The sequence below is a fragment of the Protopterus annectens genome, chromosome 6.part0, assembly GCF_019279795.1.
Source record: "Protopterus annectens isolate FY-2018-M chromosome 6.part0, PAN1.0, whole genome shotgun sequence".
NCBI lineage: Eukaryota > Metazoa > Chordata > Ceratodontiformes > Protopteridae > Protopterus > Protopterus annectens.
Window position 1 is genome coordinate 323,871,426 of NC_056737.1, and position 21,917 is coordinate 323,893,342.

General features: G+C 40.9%; 1 protein-coding gene across 2 annotated transcripts in view; it reads left to right on the plus strand.

Moving 5' to 3' along the window:
* Positions 1-21,917, plus strand: part of SNAP23 (synaptosome associated protein 23) — an 815,608-nt gene that overhangs the window by 683,511 nt on the left and 110,180 nt on the right. For both annotated transcript variants that reach the window (XM_044074077.1, XM_044074078.1), the window contains exon 6: positions 9,430-9,579. In XM_044074077.1, the coding sequence (XP_043930012.1) occupies positions 9,430-9,579 (150 nt within the window). The remainder of the gene's footprint in view (positions 1-9,429; positions 9,580-21,917) is intronic.

Consider the following 21,917-nt stretch of genomic DNA (forward strand, 5'->3'; position numbering starts at 1 on the left):
CGAAAAAGACGGGAAGACGTCTGCCATCGGAGTCCGCTTCTCTGCTCCCCAGAGGTCCTTCTCTAAGAACCAAAAGGGTCAGAAGAAGATGTGGTTCCAGAAGTCGCAACAGTCCTGTCCCGCTCCGGACTCCCAGCCCTTCCTCGGCAGAGGAGGGCAGGGTGGACGCTGCCCTAGAGGCAGAGGGGGCCCGCGGAACTTTGGATCCAGAGAACCCTTCTCGGACCAACCCACGCAACACCCCTGAGGGGTTGCCTGACTGCTCCACTCTGGAGGCAGTCTGGGGGCATTTCCCGAAGCACCCAGCAGCTTGGGAGTCCATCACAACAGACTGCTGGGTGCTTCGCATTATATCCAGAGGATATCCGATTCCCTTTTTTCGCTGCCCACGCAGCTCCAGATACCCGATGTTCTACCCGATCAGAGGGAGGCCGCAGCAATGGAAATCCAACATTTGCTGGAAAAGAGCCATCCAACACCTCCCCCCAGACCATTGCGGGTCCAGGTTTTACTCCAGGTTCTTCTTGGTGCCAAAAAAGACAGGGGACTTGAGACCAATCCTCGACCTCTCTGCCTTGAACCTGTCAGTAACCAAAGAGAAGTTCTGCATGGTCACTTTCAATCCATTATCCCCGTTTTGCGGGAGAACGATTGGATGTGCTCTATAGACCTCAAGGATGCGTACTACCACATTCTGATGGACAGGCAATCCAGGAGGTTCCTCCGCTTCCGGCTAGGAGCCAGTCATTTCCAATTCAGGGTCCTCCTCTTTGGTCTCACCACAGCCCCCAGGGTGTTCACCAAAGTGTTAGCAGTGATAGCGGCCCACCTGAGGCTCCAGGGAATTCAGGTCTTCCCGTACCTGGACGACTGGCTCCTGGCCGCCCCGACAAGGCATCTACTCTGTGCAGCCAGAAACTACTTTCTTCGTCTAGCTCCCCGGCTGGGGATCACTATCAACATAGAGAAGTCGTCTCTTATTCCGACTCAGACTATAGACTTCATAGGGGCCTGATTAGACACAAACAAACTCCTAGCTTTCTTTACCACAGACCGGCTATGAACCCTGAGGCTACAAGTACGGGCCATTCTACAATCTCCAGCTCCGACGGAATTGGTCCTGAGGGCTCTTGGCTCAATGGCGGCGGCAATCAACCTATTGCCGATGGCACGTTTGAACATGAGGGTCTTACAATGGACCCTTCAGGTCCAGTGGTCCTTTCTTCAGTATCTCTGAGCCATCCCGTTCCCCTCAGCAGGGCTTGCAAGAGGGCCCTCCTATGGTGGCTCCAATCTCCGAACCTCCAGCAAGGACACCCCTTTTCTATGACCCCCCCTCCACTAGCCACGGTGACCACGGACGCCTCCCACCTCGGGTGGAGAGGTCATTGTTCGGGCAGGATAGTCCAAGGCACGTGGGACCTCACGGAGACCTCACTGCATATCAACGTCCTAGAGATGAGGGCAGTGCTGTTAGCGTTGCAAGCACTTCAGGACCTTCTTCCTGTAGGAACGATTGCGATTCAGACAGACAATATGTCTGTTGGTCTGGTATATCAACAAACAGGGGGGAACCAGGTCTTACCCACTCTGTCAAGAGGCCATGAGGGTGTAGGAATGGGCGATCTCCACCAACCATTTTCTCATAGCAACGCACATTCCGGGGCGGTCCAACATCCTAGCGGACAAACTAAGTCGCACCATCCTGTTACCATACGAGTGGTCTCTGAATCCCGAGATAGCGAATCGGATTTTCGCCAAATGGGGTCAACCCTGTTGCGATCTCTTTGCCTCTCCCTCGAACACAAAATGTTACGACTACTTCGCTCTCATTTTCCCCTCCGGGGAACCCCCGAGAGACGGTCTGGTGCATGCTTGGCCTCCCGGTCTTCTTTATGCTTACCCTCCTCTTCCTCTGATGATGATGAAGTTTCTTCAGAAAGCCAGCCAGTTGGGGAGCAGGATTATCCTCATTGCACCATTTTGGCCTCGTCAAACCTGGTTCCCTTACCTTTGGTCTCATCTGGTGAATCCTCCTTGGATTCTGGATCCCCGTCCGGATCTAATATCCCACCCCCTAGAGCTCCCAGTCCCGAACCTGGACAATCTCAAGCTCACAGCTTGGCTGCTCCAGTTCCACTCATAGCTAGGACTCCCGGTATCTCTTCTCCAGTTAAAACTATTCTAGTAGCAGCGCACAAGCCTTCTACTAGAAAGATCTATAGTAGCAAATGGAAACGTTTCTCCATTTGGACGGAACGCCAAAAGTTGAATCCTTTCACAGCTCCTTTGCCTGCTGTATTAGACTTTCTGTCAGGGCTGTTTCATCAGGGTGCTAGCTCCTCCACAGTCAAGGTTCAACTAGCAGCTCTCTCTCATTATCACGTGGGAAATGAACTGGGCCCTTTGATCACCACGAAGTTGTGTAAGACCTTTTTGAAGGGCATCTTTCTGCTCAGACCTCCAGTGACGGATGTAGTCCCTCCTTGGGATTTAACGCTGGTACTTCAGGACTTGACAGCTTCCCCATTTGAGCCTGCAGCTTCAGTAGATCTTAAATTCTTGTCATGGAAAACGGCCTTTCTTGTCGCTATCACCTCGGCTCAAAGGGTCTTTGAACTACAGGCCCTCTGTGTAAAAAACCCATACTTGACCTTTCACAAGGATAGAGTTTACCTCAGGACCAATCTCTCTTTTTTCCCAAGGTTGCCTCTGAATCAAATATTAACCAGTCCATTAACCTGCCGGTCTTTTTTCCAAATTACCGTAACAAAGGGGAATACAAATTACACTCATTGGATGTGCACAGACAACTTCGCTTCTACATCCATAGGACATCTGGTCATAGGAAATCCCACCAGTTGTTCGTCTCCTTTACCAAATTTAACTTGGGTAAATCGATGTCTAAAGTTACACTGTCTAGATGGATTTCACAGTGTACCCTTCTAGCATATGAAAGTTCTGGCAGGCCCGCACCTCAGGGAGTCCATGCCCACTCTACTCGATCTAGGTCTACCTCTGCGGCTTTTAGAGCTAGAGTCTCTTTGGATGATATTTGTTCTGCAGCCACTTGGGCCTCATCTCATACCTTTATCAATCACTATAAATTGGACATTATCTCCAGAGGAAGAGCATCCTTTGGCTCTGCAGTGCTCCGGAACATCCTTCCATGAAGGCCGCCCAGGGTTCAGGTAGCTGGGGGGGCTGTCCCATAGGTGGTTGCACAAATTAAGTTAACTGCTTCAGATTAAGAAGTTATGTACTCACCATAACGTTCCATCTGAGTAGGTAAACATTTGTCAGCAACCGTCCCTCCCTCCTGCCCCCTCACTTGCGAATGTATTCATACTCAGGTCCATGGGTTTTACCCATCTTATCTTGAGAATAATAATTTTCTAGCAGTGTCTGCTGTTGGGCAAACTTGATCTGAGGTCAGTCAGGGTTGGCAGGGGATTATGGGTAGGGGAGGAGCTTGGAGCTTGGATCTAAAGCTGTTGAAAACTGCCGGTTTGGATCCGAGGTCGGATCCGATTCCCATAGGTTGCTGACAAATTAAGTTTACCTACTCAGATGGAACGTTATGGTGAGTACATAACTTCTTATTTTGATGGCTGAGAGGTGTGTAGCTTCATGTACTTTGGTCCCTGGTGGTACAAAAAATATATTCCTATCCAAGAATGACATCCATTGTTGATGCGTCTTGTCAATCCCTTGATCCCACTGAATCTGTGAGTTGGAGACTTAGAGCAGTACCCTTTACTGTCTCATTTGGTGAGCATACTGGTAAACATAATACATCTCTGGCATCTGGTATATGGTGTATGTCATTTACTTGTGCTGAAAAAGACCTTGTGAAGGGTAAGTTGGCCCCAAACTGGTTGGTCATGTTTGTTCTACCCTTATTTGAAAAATCCCACCACTCTGTGGGACTTCAAGTTCGTAACTGATGAACATTCCCATCTACTTTTCTAGCCTGCTTAGTGGTTGTGTTTTCCCCTTCTTGAAAAAATGCTGCTGTAATAGAAACCTGTGTACATACTATCCTGAAGGTTCAGGGCCATATGTAGTGAGCAGTATCTTGCTGTTCACAAGGATTCTCTCTCGCTGTCTGTCTCTCTCTCTCTCTCTCTCCCTCTTTCTCTTTCTCTCTCTCTCAGTATGACCTCACATTTTTTCCCAGAGAGCAGTATCTGAATTAGTTATAAACCCATTGATTCATCCCATTTTCTTTGCTGGGCTGAAACCAGGGCAGTGTGCCCTTAATATGCTTGACATTTATTTACATGTTCCCCTGATGCGTGTGTTTGAGTTTGCAGTTTTTTACTGCAGGAAAACAGTTTGTTTTTGTTTTGCAGGCACTTTTCCAGGGGGATTGCTAACTACATTGTTTCATACCTTTAGCCAGCTAACTGTCTTGCAGAGAGACTTATGGTCAGATGGCCACTCTAGTAGAGAGTTGGCTGCCTTCAGTACTTCTTTAACAGTGTAAGTTACAGACATCAGCACCATAGCCACTTGGACTTTCTTGCACTTAAATTACATGATATTGTCTTGCAGCTCAGAGTTAAGCTTCTTTAATATGTTTGACTTTTGAAGTTTTGTCCTTGCACTGTATGCTGGCTGTGTTTGCTTTGGTTATTACTTCCGGTTTAGTCCAAACAGAGGATCTTTCAAGAAGATCATAGATATTCAATTTAGCATTTAGTTAGCATTTCAGTTAATAAATGAGGATCCCTCTTGTTGACTCGGGAGTACCCACCCACCACTTCACAGTCAGGTGCAACTCCCTTCATCCAGCATTGTCTTTGGAGTCTGGTAAGTCTGTGCATGACTGTATTTATTATGTAATATGATATAAACTGTCAATGTATAGAAACATTAATGGACATTAAACTTGATTTATGCATGCCGACAATACATTCAAACACACAAAAATCTGAAACACCAGTCACAAGGAAAACTGTTTCCTTTTGCACCTGCTACCTACAGCAGAAAAAAAAAAAAACATTAGCAGTACCGTCATTGCACTTTGACTGTACATTGGCACTGTTAGGGGAAAAGGGGGTTTTAAGTTGTGTAGGGGTGGGGTTAGGGGCAGAAGCAGGCTTAGGATTAGCAAACGAGTAAGGATTTGCAAGGGGGCTTGCATCACCCCCCCCCCACACACACACCACATAACTTGTGTCTAACCCAGACCCCAGTCCTACACATTACAGAAAGGGGTTTTAGTATGGTAATTGTGCAGCTAAACAAGACAGGAAAGGAATAGTCTGATGTTCCTCCATTATTAAACTTCTGCACGTAGCAGTGAGTACTTTTGATAAAACTGAAAACAGGCAGTGATCACAATGAGTGTTTGACTGAGAGTACTGCTGTTTGTGTCTGTATTTTACGATCACACACACGTCCGTGTTCAATCCATCAACTGTTTAGTATTTGAAACGAACATGTCAGAAAAGACAGTAGCCAGGAAAAGTCAGCAAAATTACTAAAGTAAGCCTTTTTGAAAGGGAGCAAGCCTCCCTGCACCCCTCCACACCCTGCTACTTTAAAAATACCAATTCTGAGAAAAATATCCATACTTCACTGTGAGCGATTTCTCACAGAAAACCCAGAGCTGTTTACCACAAGCAGTGTAAGTGAATCGGAGAGATTCACTTAAAACTGCTAAAAGCAAATTGGGTGCATATGTTCATATAGTCTGCACATACTGGGAAAATGCGTTTCATTGTAATGCAGGCAACACTTAAGTTAACCTTAAAGGCTTTTATGTACCACTTTAGGACTACATATGTATGTATGCGTCTATATATTATCGCACGATGAAAAGAGCGAATGCTCTTTCATTGAACTGATAATATTGAAATAAAAAAACTTACACATGGAACAACAATTTTTTTCCCCAGGGAAACAATTTGCTGCTCCGCAAAAAAAGAAAAAAAATTTAGACACAAAATGAAGTGGGGGCCTTGCCCCCCACACCCCCCAATGTTGGGGGCTGTGCCCCCCACACCTGCCCTACTTAAATATACCAACTCCAAGATCGCACCATAGTGGAGGAAATGGCAAAGGCCTGAAGACAGCCCACCAATTTTTTCCCTGGGAAAAAAATTGATGTTCCGTGACTTCGCTTTTTTCTCCTTTCAACATTATCAGATCGATGAAAGAGCGTTCGCTCTTTTCATTGTCTGATAATGTGATATGGACCCATATGTATATGGCTGCAGTTGACTTGGACGTGGCATGCTTTTATCTTTGCCACGATTTGCGGTAAATTTATTCACTGACTGCAATGGTCGAATTATATTTCATAGGCAGACCACATCAGTTCAACTGTAATGTAATTTCAGAAGTTTTCGTGCTTCGCAATTTTTCATTTGCAGAGTTAGGACATTTAATTTCCAGTGGTGTCCCCCATGTAAAAGCAGAGTTTCTGGTTCTTTTAGGTGATTGAAATTTAAATGTATTTATTTAATTTTCACTTACCTTACTTTGTTGTTTTTGTGTTTCATTGAAAGAGATAGAAGATGTTTTATGGCATATTTTGTCTAAAGTTTATGTAAAGGAATATAAAAATGTATATCTATCTATATATATATATATATATATATATATATATATATATATATATATATATATATTATAAACTAAGAAATATTCCAGAGTTGTCACCACAGCTGGGAATGTCCAAGGTACAAACAGATGTAGACACTTAAACTTCAGTGAAACTTTAATAAAACAATGCAAATAAAAGATGTATAAAAGATGAGTGCTTTCAGGTCCCGGAGATAACCTTTCTTCAGATTTAAGCCTCATAATGATGACTTCAGTTTTTAAAGGGCAAATAACCAATCAAAAAGATCTCCTAAGCTGACACCCTCAGGGGCCGGCTTCAATGAGTAAAGTCCAAGCTAAAAACCTATAGACAACACACAAGTCAGTCAACATTATCTTCTAAGTCGATGCCCCTTAATGACCGGTTTCAGTGGATAATTAGAGTTCAGTCCAGGAGATCTATATGCTTGCATTATTCCAGTCCATCGCATCTTGGGTAATTTCAATTCTGTTATTCAGATCTCCACCTCTAAGATTATCCAAAACAACTTGTAAAACTCTAAAATAAAACTTGTGACCAGTATTCTCCTTTACGTGTTTCGCTAGCAGATTCTTCAAGTCACCTAGATGAATGTCACTTGTATGTTTCGACATCCTCTCTTTAAACTGTGTCTGGTTGTGTTACCCACATAAAATTTGTCACATAGATCACAAGTGGCTAAATATACAACATTCCTAGTTGTACAGTCTGCATAAAAGTTTGGGGCATAACATATTCCAGAGACTGGATGTAAAAACTCTTGAACTTTAGAAATATATCTGCAATTACAGCAGTGTCTACAAGCATATGTACTGATTCTATTGGACATCGCCCCCTTATGGCACAAACTCTGCTTCAAATTCAGACTGTTCTTATAAGTAAACCACAGCTTGTTTCCAGCTGTTTTCTTCACCTCCTCGTCCGCTAGCAAAATATTCCAGTTCTGCGTAATGATTTCACAAATGTATCTTGTGCCTCCCGTGTAAGTAAAAGTAAGTCTCTGCTTGCCAGTTTTCCTTCCTTTGTTTCACAGTCTCAGTTTCTGGTTGTGATCTGTCATCTCTGTATAAATATGGTTTTGCCTGCTGTCCACGAATAATTTGCACAAATTGCTTAGCTTCTTCTGTTTCTTTCCTCCGATATCCTTTTTTGTTAAAGCACTGTGCCATCTCTCCACTTGCTATTGTCAAGTCTTCCTCCTTAGTGTATAATTTTGAACATCCCCTGAATTCACCTTTTAGAATGTTCTTATAGATGTGATATGGATGCATACCATTTCTTGTAAGATGGTAGTTCTTCCAACAATCCTTTATGTACTTACATGCATGTATTAATAACTCCATCTTCATCCATTACTAGCTCTACATCCAGGAAATCCTTTTTCTGATCCGAGTATTTTTTGGTGAAACTCAGAAAGTTGGTTGTACTTTCCATATATTCATGAAAGGATTGTAGCTGTAGAGCTGTACCTCCCCAAAGGATGAAGAAGTCATCTACAAAATGCTTATAAAATTTCACATTCAGAAAATGGATTATTATGAAAAATGGGTTTTTCTTCCCACTCCGTTTTTTAGTTTTTTAATCATGCTCTGCTCAAGCTTGTTAAATAATATTTTAAAATACAAATCTTCTAGCTTATCTCGACAAGTGTTGGACTCAAAACCTCTTTCAAGTTCTTGCATTAAATTCTCAGCAGTCACCAGCAATTCATTCTTTTTAGGTAGAAAAACTCAATCAATAGTCTTGTATAATTAAAGCTTAACTCCAGATTGAGGGGCTTCCATTTTTCTAACAAATCCAGAAATACTCTGCCATAGCAGGGCATCAGTAAAACCCTTAGTCCTCTCAGAATGATTCTGTGATGTAGGCATGCCTCCTGCCATTGTAGTCTCTCCAATTTGTAGAAGCAGGTGTCTAGCTCTTTAAGCTTCTTATTTAAAATTTCCATATCTCCATTAATGAGTCTCTCTTCCCCTGCACCAGTTCCAACCTCACAGCTAAAGGAGAGTTTTAACAGAGAATTTGTGGTCAGATATGCAGGATGTCTTTCCATATCCTGCCTGATAGGCATTTAATGCCTTTTTGGGTGATAATCCAATTCAGTCTCCGATAATAAATTTCCTTCCGCCATGCTGTGTGCAGTCTCCTTTCAGATAGCAGTTCAATAAAATATCCAAAAACAGCAAGGTAGACCACCAAAGAACAACACTGTTGCAAATTAGAAACTAAGAAATATTCCAGAGTTGTCACCACAACTGGGAATGTCCTAGGCACAAACAAATATAGACACTTAGATAAACTTCAGCGAAACTTTAATAAAACAATGCAAATAAAACATATATAAAAGATGAGCACTTTCGGGTCCAGGAGATAACCCTTCTTCAGATCTAAGTCTCATAATTATGACTTGATTGAAGCCGGCCTCAGGGGGTGTCTGCTTAGGAGATCTTTTTGATTGGCTATTTGCCCTTTAAAAACTGAAGTCATCATTATGACTCGCCTAGAGAAAAATTTGGCACTATTTCTTTATTTCCACAAAGGTGCTTGCTGGTATTTTGGGGCGAGTTGGCAGGCTCTCTGGTTAGGGACTTATGTTAACACTTGGTGTCAAGATGTTTTGTCACCCAGCAGGGATTGCCACAGCTGTATGTACTGTCTGCACCAATGAGTCAACCTATCATGCATGTGTTTGTAGTAAATCCCATTAGTTGCAGATCTTGTCCACAGGATGTCCCAGCCAGTCGATTTGTGTTGCATAGCTGCTGTTTTTATTTCTTACTGAACTCTGTTGCTTTTTGCTTGGTAATTTTTTTTTTTTTTATTTGGTTTAACAGAGTAAGGAGTTTTGAGACGACAGAAGGGTACAAGAAGGCTTGGAACAACAATGCTGATAACTCCGACAGAGTGATTTCTAATCAGCCAGGCCATGTCTCCAGTGGACAACAGCAGAATGCTAACAAAACTGGTGGGCCATACATCAAGAGGTTTGCAAATTCAGTACTTTGAGCTCACTATTGGGTTTGGCTTGGGTCGTAGCTTGCTGCCAGTGTGCAACTCAGGAATCAATCTTTGGGACTGGCTTGCCATTGGCTGAGCTTGCAGGTTTCTCACACCTGTAATTCTTGTCTTTGGAATTTCAGAAGACATTTGCATCATATTTTATAAATGATCTTGAGCAAATTCTTCTAACATGCATGATTGTTTTGTGCATTGTAAGAACAATAGCTTGCTCCATGTGGGTTGGTTAGGGATCAATTGTCTCTGGAAAATATTTAATGAGCTGTTCAATTATGTATTTTGTTAGGATGCTTTGGATGTGGTCCTTGTACTGCAGATTTGTCAGTCAAGATTTGTGGAATAGTTTATTTTTTTGAGAAATCAAGTTTAAAACACATTCATTGTGATGTTGATGCCTCCCTCCTCCTGGTCTCTTCAAAGACAGTGGTACATTTAGCTCACAGGACTGTAAAACAGCAGTGCTTTTGGTGTGTGTGCAAGGTGCTTGATAGCCTCTGAATCGTCAGCGAAAATGTGCAGGTAGAAAGAATCCAGTGTCCTCAACCCTTACTTATATATACAGTGCATCCAGGTATGTAGTTTGCATCTAATTATTACCACGCTGCTAGTGATTCTTCCTTTACTGTAGTAGTCTCCCTCATATTGTATTTATTACCCCAATATAATCAAGTTGCTGCTTAAATTTATCAAGAGAGTCTGATTCCGTAACATGCGATGGGCATTAATGTGGAACTGTTTTTGTTGTACTTTTCTCCTCTGGCTAATGTTCCATAATGTCACTTGTAACTGTGTTTCAAAAATATACCATGAAGCTGTATAATCATTGTATTCTTTCATGTCTAGATATACATGTGTGTGTGTTTTTTTTTTTTTTTGGTCCCCCTTGGGACAGCATTACACCGGTCATGTCAAGTCTACCAGCCTCTCCCCGGTGTTGCTGGGGATGGTCATAGATTCTCAGGGCATCCTGGGGACTCTGCCATCACTGCTTCTGTCCTGGGGGGTTGTTTGTTATATGCCCTACCTACTCCCTGCCTCTCCTCCCATGGAATATTGAACTGCACCCCTCCAAGGAGTTGCCATTGATGAATGCTGTCCTAGCAATCTATCCCTGCCATTCCGTCAGTCACTGAAGCTGCTAATGAAACCCAGGTCGACTGAGCCATAGTTAGGACTTTATCCCTTGACTCCACCCAAGAGACTTGTGTCTAGATATGTTCTTGGTGGGAAAGGATTTTGAAAGCAGAGTGAAGCATAATTCAGAAAGTAACATAAAAAAATGTTTTTCTCTATTGTACGTATTTGTTATTCTTGGAGCTTTTCACCCTGGGTCTCTGCTGAAAAAGGACCAGTGTCCAGTTGGACGTTCCCGCTAAACAAATGTAAAATAAATAAATAAACAAAGTAAGGTTATGAAGTGTTCAATTAAATACAAGAAGGTGTTTTAAGGAAGTCTAGTAGCTGCCCTTTTATTTTCTTTAGTCTTGAGTGCTGACTGCTGCTCCCCATTGTTGCATGTTGGTGTAGTGAGGTGGATTATATGGATATTTGAGCAGCAAGTAACACTCAGATTCTGCCGTTTGAGTGAACAGAGTATATATAGAGAGTGTGTGTGTGTGTGTGTGTGTGTGTGTGTGTGTGTGTGTGTGTGTGTGTGTGTGTGTGTGTGTGTGTGTGTGTAAAATGCTCTCTATTCTTTTAAACATGGAGAATTACTCCCTGTAGAAGTTCTGTAGAAAAACATAAATGCTCCACTGTTTCCTTGATAGTGGGGAAAAGTCTGCAATATGGCTAATTTGGTAATGGTGCTCAGTAGGGTTGTAGATGACTTCACATTTGGTAATGGTTTTGTCTGTACTGCAGATGTGTGTAATTAGATAAGCAAAAAGATGAATCACAGATGTGCACAGGAGCCTGCAGTCACGGGGGTGGACACTAGTTCCTGCAGTGATGCAGATAGCTTGACCTCCCTTCTATGGAGGAGTTGAGCACTTAAGCCACATGCTGTCATTGCTAGAATTTTGCAAGGAACACTTACTTCCTCATATCTGCCTGAATGACGGCCCTTTGTATGTCCCTTACCCTAGTGGATTTGGGGACTGTTTGCTAGGGAATGAATGGAATTGAGCCCAGTAAGGTGAGAATTAATGATGGTCCACAAGCAGGGATGGTAGTGGGAGGCACCTACAGAAAAAAAAAATAGAGCTGTCCGACCTACCATTGCAAGACAAATGAGAAGCAGACTTAAGGGTAAGAAAGGCTACAAGAGTAAATGGCAAGCAGACCATAAACAGAAGTATAGTTTGAGGGGATACTTAGAACAGAGACCCAGAAATGGAACAACTTTGAGTCATCCAAGTTCATAATTTGTTTTAGTTAGGAAGTGTTTTTTAACATCCATCTGGCAGTTTCCTTTAAGGGACTGAGGTTTTTTTTATTATATGAAATTTGATTGGCTTCTTGCACTATAATATGAACACGGAGCTGTAGTGTAACAAACTCTGAAGAAGTCTGGAACACTGTGGACGAAAGTGCTTAGTTTTTTGTTTTTAGTTCCTGGGTGTCTTTTATTTATGGAGCCGTTTTTATCCAGTATTTATTCATTTTGGTGGTTAAACACAAGTTTTTCCCCTCTTTCGGCTTATGGAAGAAGCAGAGGTTTCCTTTGGTATGATCAGGCATTCTAGGTGGTTGGGTTGGATTTCTGATTGGTTACCAGTGTTCTGAGCTGTTCGCATCATTGGTGGTCTACTTTGTCTCCTCCTTCCACTGCAAAAAAAAAAAAAAAAAAAAACAGTGAGCCACTTAGTTTCCCATCTTTTCATGAGGGTACAGCTGCATTTTCCAAGTGATCCAGAATTGCCAGATATCTGTTCAGTCCTCCTTGGGCCAAATAAACCTGATGATCTCCCCATTTAGAAGAGTTCCTTCCCCAGGGAGCCATGGAGAGAGTATTGGAATGAGTATGCACACAAGTCTCTACTCTAGATTACTCTTGGGTCCAAGAAAAGAAAGAAGATGGAGGCCTAAGCCTATCTTGAATCTGTGAAAAGCTATATATAGAAAAAATAAAACAAAGTCACAAAATTCAAGATCACATGGTAGAGCCTTATGCCTCCTTTCTTTAAAAAAAAAAAAAAAAAAAGAATGTGGTCATCCTTGACCTCAAAGATACCTTCACAAACCCATAGCTGGGGTGGATAGATGTTTCATGAGACTTGTGTCAAGGGGTTCTATTCACACCTTGCAATATAGCCTGTCTGTAGTAATTGCCTACATTAGAGTATCGCTGAGGGGGATTCCCGTGAGTGCTAGGGTATGTGCCTTGTTCCATTTTAATTATACCCCTAGCAAGGTTGCACTTGAAGGTTCTACTTTGGTACTTAAGACAGGTGATGCCATCATACCCAGTCCCTGCAGACCACTAACCTGCTACAATCTTGGATCAAAAAGGCATTCTCGCTGTGGATTTATCAGGTGCACTTCATTCTGGAGGTGTGGTTCAAGGATTGCCTAGATAACCCAAACACACACACACCAGATGCCTCATGGGAGGGACATGCGGGAACCATACCTGTCAACCTTACCAAATTTCCAGGTTCTGAGGATAAAATAATGGGGTGCCACAAATTCCCATGTGGCCCCTTCAAATCACATTTTTTTTCTTTTATTTACAATTTTTTGATCATGCTGATATCATTATGCATCACCAACATATCCTGCAATGTCATCAACTTGCAGAGGCATGCATGATGACAGCATCGTGAAACCATGCCTGACCCCTGACTGCCTGTAAGTGAGCTTTAAAAAAAAAAAAGTTGTTTATGGCCGTAGGCCTGCCCACGACTTGTGGCAGCTAACAAAAGACATCACTGCCGATGGAAAGACCATTTCTAAAAGCAAAGGTGAGCTAAAGGCTGTTTGGTGCAGGTCAGGATGCTTAAAAACAACCACAAACAAAAACTGGAATTATTTGGTTATCAAACCAAGAAAAAAGAGAATTGCCAAATATGCTTTATGCTTAAAAACAAACCTGTTCAACCATTATCCATCTCACTAATCACACTTTAGACAAACTTTATTTTGTTAGCTGTATGTAATCTTACCTGTCCCTGTAAATGCAGTTATTTTTCATGAATAACTCTAAAAACTGACAAAAGAACAGGTATTTCTTTGCGGCGGTATATAAGCGGACTTTCCACTTAAAGATTCAGTCGTATTTGTGTTGCTATTTCACACTCAGTGAACTCCTTGCCAAAATCCATCCTGTTGTGGTAATTTGGTTCCTTAATTCTGGATCGGTCACACACCTGCAAGGTGGACAGATGCAACAGTTGTGTAATTTGTGCTCCCTTATTGCAGACACTAGCAATGTATGGTGGCTGTTGGTGCAATAAAAAAAAAATGATGTGGTTTTTAGAGCTGAGAAGACAGGAGGAAGTAATTTTTGTTTTTTAAAAAGGATAAAAGGAAAGACTACAGAAGCATTTGCTGTTATTTTTGTTCAAGGCAATATGGGAAGTTCAAAGTCCCTCCCCACCCCAGTCCATTAATAGACAATGGAGTCCCTCAGTTATCACTCTGATGTGTAGATTATCACTGTAGCTGACAAGGTTTTACCTTCACTGCAGATATTGGAATTTGTCATACAAAAAGTCTAACATTTAAAACAGGCCATGTATTCTTTCAGTTGGGCATCATAAAAACGTGCAGCTCAAATAACATGGTACGATTTTTTTTCTGGTTAAAATGACATTTAGTTGTTACTAATCCTGGCTACTGTTGACAGGTGGCATTTTAGAATTAAACATCAAAAGTGAAAATTTGGAATTTTTGTAAGAAATTTTACCCAGAGATATTCGTGAGACATTGTATTAACCATGTGCGTATAGCCATGCATATTATCACTTAACTGGTGGTGGTGTATAATTATTTTTTAAGGAGATTGCATTTTTGTCCCGCACAACAGCCCTCTACTAGCAATTAGTAGAGTTTCAAATCCATAACTGATAAGTATAATTGTGCAAGTTAACCAGAAAAAAAGACCATTGTGGCTGGCCTATGTACCTCTGAAATGTATCTTATAATGAGGAACTTTCTTCATTCTGGTGGCTTAATAAATTCATGTCTCACATTGTTTTACCCATTTAGTGTTAGGATATTTTTAATCAAATATCAAGTAGTGCTGATTCATATTAACTCAGCAAAACAACTTTTAATAAGTATAAAATAACACATTTAACCATCGTGTGACCTTCCTAGATAAAGATGTTTAATAAATCTTTAGCAATTTTTCCACATTTTGCCCATTTGTTCCTCATTGTGAAGGGCATTATTTCACATTTTAAAGATGGAAAGTTGCAAGCTATTATCTGTGTACTAATTCATACCACTCAACTGTCTCATTTTTGCCTTACCCCGCCCCTCCTAATTTAATGCTAAATGTGATGATTTTGGGAAGATTAATGACAATAATTTAAAGTTACAGACTTAGTTTAGAAGATAAACCAAAAAGTACACCACAGGATAAAAGCTTCATCGCAAAAAAAGTATAGCACACAATAATCAACAGCAAAGAATAGCAACGAAGCAACCAGGCAATTCCTTCTTTTCCTTATTCATAAATGTATTAAAACAACATCAGACTTGGTAAGCGCCTTCACTAATGAACTTCTTCAGACCATCTAACAAACATCAAAAGACCTTTACATTTATTCAAAATTCATTGTCCAATCACAGCTAACCCTAATTAATTAATCAGAAAATTTTAAAGCATCATTTTAAAAGTGCTCTAAAAATACACACTTTAAAAACATAAAAGTCATAAAAATCTATACATATGTATATCTTCTATTTCTGTACCCTCCGTTTTTTGAGTAGAGGTTTGATGGAAGCCCTCTCATTCAATGCTTTGCCTTTGTCAGCTCTGAGCGTAGTAATCCAATTTGTCTCCCTGTATTCTGTGTGATTTCTAATATCACCTTCCCTTATATGTGGTGTTATAACCTCCAAAACTCTAAAATTAAAGCTATATGTTTCTCCTGCCTGTGTGATATGTTTCGAGAGTGCATTATGATCTGCCTTTATTCTAACATTATACATATGTTCTCTTATTCTGTCTCTAAAAACCCTATTAGTCTTGCCCACATAAAATGAGTGGCAAGATTCACATTCCACAAGGTAGATGACATTTGGTGTCATACAAGTGGCTGAGACATAAAACACAAATTCTCTATTAAGATCTAGATGAAAAAATATTTTGGAGGTATTAATGAACGAGCAAAAGTTATATTTGCCACAAGGTTGCGTTGAACACCCTTCACGTTGAACGTCATTAACTCTCCTATCATAACAAAGGAGTCTTTTCAAGTTCTTCCTATTTTTGTACAGGAGCCTAGGTCTCTCACCCACTAGCTCACTGATTTCTGTATCAACCATCAGTATGGACCAGTTCTTACTAAAAATCTCAACCAAATCCTTATTATCACTGGTAAAAAAGAGGGGTACTTACAGATGGCTATTAATGTAACCTTGTTCTGTTGAACTTATAACATTTGTATGAGGTCCAAAATAGGGCAAAGCTATGCTCTCCCTTAAAACACTGATGTCCGACAAATTCTGCTGTATTTCTTTCCGATGGTATCCTCTGCTCTTGAGCCTGGATTCCAGACTGTCCATCTCATTCTGAAACCCTTCATACATAGGGTTCAACCTGGACGCCCTCATGCCTTGGCCTTTTATCAAATTTTGAAAATATGACCAGGGTGCATGCTTGATCTAATCAGTAGGGAGTTCCTGTAACATGATTTCCCAAAGACACCGATGTTAATAAGGCCATTCTCCAATTTCTCTATATAGAGATCTAAATATTCTATACGGAAATGTGACCACACCATGGTGAATTTCAGGCACGCTGTCAAGTCATTCATCATGTGATGGAATTCCAGTAACTGATCATAACTCCCTTTCCATAACGAGAACAAATCCTCGACGAAAAGTCAGTAAAAATAACATGTTGCTTATACGCCTCTTTCTGAAACCGCACAGTGTTCTCCCAGTGTGCCAAAAACATGTCTGCGTAGTTATTGGCACATGAAGTGCCCATACCCACGCCATCATTCTGGATATACATCTTATCATTGAATGTAAACACATTATTCTCAAGGATCACCTCTAAAAAGTGACATACAAGAGCCGTCTGTACTGATCCATAGTCACTATTCACAGTAAGGTATTCATGCAAGTACTGCACACCCAGATCATTGGGGATGATTGTAAAAAGTGACTGTACGTCAAATGTAACAAAAATCACCTCATCTGTTATGAATTTGTGTAGTGCACTCATAAAGATGTATAAGAAATTGTTTAGAATCTCTGAGAACTATTTTATTCTTGCTTATCACAGGTCATAAGTGCTTTTCTACATAAACTGACAGGGGTTCTGTCACCCAACCTCCACCTCCCACTATGGGTCTCATCGGTGGGTTCAGGGCTTGTTTGTGGACGGAGGGAGTCGTTGATCTGGAACATTTCCTCATATGAGTTATCATTAGAAGAAAGCAAAGTTTTGAATAAAGGGTTGAATTTTATTCCCTCATGTGAGATTAGGTTATCACACACTATCTTAGACTTGAAGGTCTTCTGTAGAAATGTCATATTATGACTGCAGTTTGAGGAGAGTAATGGACAGCTTCCTCCCTTTAGGAAACTGAGTACATATATTCCAGTTAATCACCCCTTAATGGATGCCTATATGAAGTTAACAGAAGATGAGATCTTTAGGTTCTATGACAATAAGAACAAAAACAGGAGTAGATATGGCAGGAACAACTTGAACTATAGTGAGATAATTGCCTTGAAAAAGTTAAAGGGCAATGAGTTGATATTAATAAGACCAGCAGATAAAGGAGGCCTTATTGTAGTTATGGATAGCACTCATTACATTCAGTCAATGCAAGAGGTGTTGAAGAAAAGTATTACAGGGAGATTACCGTAATGGAAGTCCATAGAGATATGGAGTCTGTTTCTGGAATGCTGTTAGATATTTTGAAGGGAGGGCTGATTACAGAGGATACTTATAAGTATCTAAGGTGGTTAATCCCTTGATACCATTGATGCAAGGTTTACCGAAAGTCCACAAACAAGCCCTGAACCCACTGATGAGACCCAGAGTGGCAGGTGGAGGTTGGGTGACAGAACCCCTGTCAGTTTATGTAGAAAAGCACTTTCGACCTGTGATAAGCCAGAATAAAATAGTTCTCAGAGATTCAAAACAATTTCTTATAGATCTTTATGAGTGCACTACACAAATTCGTAACTTAGATGAGGTGATTTTTGTTACATTTGTTGTACAGTCACTTTTTACCATCATCCCCAACGATCTGGGTATGCAATACTTGCATGAATACCTTACTGTGAATAGTGACTATGGGCTAGTACAGACGGAACTTGTATGCCTCTTTTTAGAGGTGGTCCTTGAGAATAACGTGTTTATCTTCAATGATAAGATGTATATCCAGAATGATGGCGTGGCTATGGGCACTTCGTGTGCCAATAGCTACGCCAACATGTTTTTGGTACACTGGGAGAACACTGTGCTGTTTCAGAAAGAGGCGTATAAGCAACATGTTATTTTTTACTGATGTTTCGTCGATTATTTGTTCTTGTTATGGAAAGGGAGTTATGATCAGTTACTGGAATTCCATCACATGATGAATGACTTGACAGTGTGCCTGAAATTAACCATGGCGTGGTCAAATTTCCGTATAGAATATTTAGATCTCTATATAGAGAAATTGGAGAATGGCCTTAGTAACACTGGTGTCTTTCAGAAATCATGTTACAGAAACTCCCTGTTGTTTAGATCAAGCATGCACCCTGGTCATATTTTCAAAAAATTTGATAAAAGGCCAAGACATGAGGGCGTCCAGGCTGAACACTATGTATGAAGGGTTTTAAAATGAGATGGACAGTCTGGAATACAGGCTCAAGAGCAGAGGATACCGTCCGAAAGAAATACAGCAGAATTTGTCAGACATCAGCGTTTTAAGGTAGAGCATAGCTTTGCCCTATTTTGGACCTCATACAAATGTTATAAGATCAACAGAATAAGGTTACATTAATAGCCATCTTAAAGTACCCCCCTTTTTTACCAGTGATAATAAGGATTTGGTTGAGATTTTTAGTAAGAACTGGTCCATACTGATGGTTGATACAGAAATCAGTGAGCTAGTGGGTGAGAGACCTAGGTTCCTGTACAAAAATAGGAAGAACTTGAAAAGACTCCTTTGTTATGATAGAGTTAATGACATTCAATGTGAAGGGTGTTTAACGCAACCTTGTGGCAGATGTAACTTTTGCTCGTTCATTAATACCTTCAAAATATTTTTTTCATCCAGATCTTAATAGAGGATGTGTGTTTCATGTCTCAGCCACTTGTATGACACCAAATGTCATCTGCCTTGCGGAATGTGAATCTTGCCACTCATTTTAGGTGGGCAAGACTAATAGGGTTTTTAGAGAGAGAATAAGAGAACATATGTATAATGTTAGAGTAAAGACAGATCATAATGCACTCTCGAAACATATACAGGCAAGAGAAACACACAGCTTTAATTTTAGAGTTTTGGAGGGTATAACACCACATATAAGGGAAGGTGATATTAGAAATCACACAGAATATAGGGAGACAAATTGGATTATTACCCTCAGAGCTGAAAGAGGCAAAGGATTGAATGAGAGGGCTTCCTTCAAACCTCTACTCAAAAAACAGAGGGTACAGAAAACATATACATACATGTATAGATTTTTATGACTTCACCATTTAGTTGCAATTTAATTTAATTTTAATTGATTTTATGTTTTTAAAGTGTGTATTTTTAGAGCACTTTTAAAATGATGCTTTAAAAGTTTCTGATTGATTAATTAGGGGTAGCTGTGATTGGGCAATGAATTTTGTATAAATGTAGAGGCCTTTTGATGTTTGTTAGATGGTCTGAAGCTCATTAGTGAAAGCGCTTACCAAGTCTGATGTTGTTTTAATAAATTTATGAATAAGGAGAAGGAACACAGCATCCATGGGACCTGACAACATCCCAGGCTACGTTCTACATGAACTACAGAACGAACTGGCACCCCACCTAAGTGCCATGTTCAATCATAGCCTCACCTCAGGCTTTGTGCCCACTGAATGGTGCACAACAACGGTTATCCCACTCCACAAGGGGGGAGTCACCATGGACCCCGGGAACTACCGCCCCATTAGCCTGACGAGCCTGGTCTGCAAGGCTATGGAGTGTATCATCATGGAACTTATAAACAATGACATTGGTAATCTCCAAACTCTGGACCCTACCCAGTTCGGGTTTGTAAAAGGCAGATTATGTCTCCTAAACCTGATAGACTTCTTAGAAGTGGTCACCAAAGCTGTAGATGAGGGTAAGGTGGTACACGCAGGCTATTTAGATCTTGCCAAGGCTTTCAACACCATCCCCCACTCTGGAATTATAGACAAACTGACTAAACTAGGTATAAATCCCTATGACACAAGATGGGTTGCCAACTAGCTCACTGACCGAACCCACACTGTGAATGTAGCAGACTCTAAATCCAATTTCAGACCAGTGACAAGTGGAGTGCCACAGGGTTCACTCCTAGGTCCTCTCCTGTTTGGTATCTACTTCTCTGAAGTACAGGCTAACACAGAAGGTCTTTGGCTAACAAAGTTTGCAGATGACTGCAAACTAGGAGCTATAATCAAATCTCCTAACGATGTGGACATCCTACAAAAGGGCCTCACTGAGACAGATGCCTAGTGTCAAAGCCATGGCCTCAAGCTCAATGCCAAAAAGTGCATTGTCATCCCTTTTGGTAAAAACTCTGTACCCATTAACTACCACATAGGCGGTAGTCTACTTAACACCGAAAGTGTGATGAGACCTTGGGACACAGGTGGACAGTAGTCTCTCTCCTTTGATAATCACATCGCCACAGTAGTCAGGAAATCCTTCTATGTGGCACACCTCATCACAAAAGGTTTCTCATCCAGAAAAAAAGAGGTCATTGTTCCCCTCTACTCATCACTCAGACCCATTATAGAGTATAAAGCCCCTTTTGGTATGTACCTCACAAGACATCTACAACAACTGGAAAGGCCACAGAAATACCTCACAAAGAGGATTACTGGTCTCAAACAGATGCCCTACGCAGACTGTCTCAAAAAACTGCAGCTTTACTCTGTCACATATCACCTACTCAGAGGCGATCTCTGCCTAACATACAAAGCTATGTCAAACCCAGAGCTGTTGGACATGCTCCATGTAAAGAAATCCCAATCCCTCTGAGCTACACGCTCTAGGGACCTAAACCTTGTCACCACAATAAATAGAACATGCTGGAGGGATAGATTCCTGTCTCAGAGACTTCCCATACTCTGGAACAAACTACCTATCTATATCAAACAAAGCTCCTCATTAGCACTCTTAAAGAAAAATCTTGATTGGATGGAAGATAGGAAATTCACCCCAGGGAGGATGGAAGATAGGAAATTCACCCCAGGGATCACTTTTGTGGCTCTCCTTGACAAGGGCACAGGAAAATAATTTTCTTGGGTGGCAAAAGCCAGGGTATCATTTGGCTTGGCTTATATAGGCCCTAGGGCCAATAGCCTAGTACCTACCTATGAAGCTATATATATATATATATATATATATATATATATATATATGTGTGTGTGTGTCTGTGTGTGTATATATATATATATATATATATATTTCTTATTTTACATTTGTTGACCGGGCTAGTCTAGCTGGATATATGTCCATTTTCAGTAGAGGCCCGGGGAGATAAGCTCCACTTATAAAACTTTACTGATGCTAAGTATAAAAACTATTAAGAACTACATTCAAATATAAAAATATAATAATAATCAAGTGGTATAAAAAGTAATGGAGTGAAGAAAGTATTGTAGAACATGACAGCAAGAAGTATGTAATAACATTTACTTAGAGAGGGAAATGGAAAATAGATGAAAAGAAAGTGAATTTAGTTAGGGGTGAAGTAAGTCAGATGAACATGATTTAATGTTAGTCAGGATTGGTACAGGGGCACAGCCATTGTGTTTTGAGATAAAGCTTGAGTTTTTTTTTTTAAAGAGAGATTTTGAGGGAATAGATGAGAGTTCAGAGGGAAGCAGGTTCCAATATTTTCCAACAGTGTTTGAGAAAAGAGTCTCCGGCCTTGTTGTTTGGTTTGACAGTGTCTGTAAGAAGTTTGTGTGCAGATCTAAGGGACTTTAGGTTGTGGT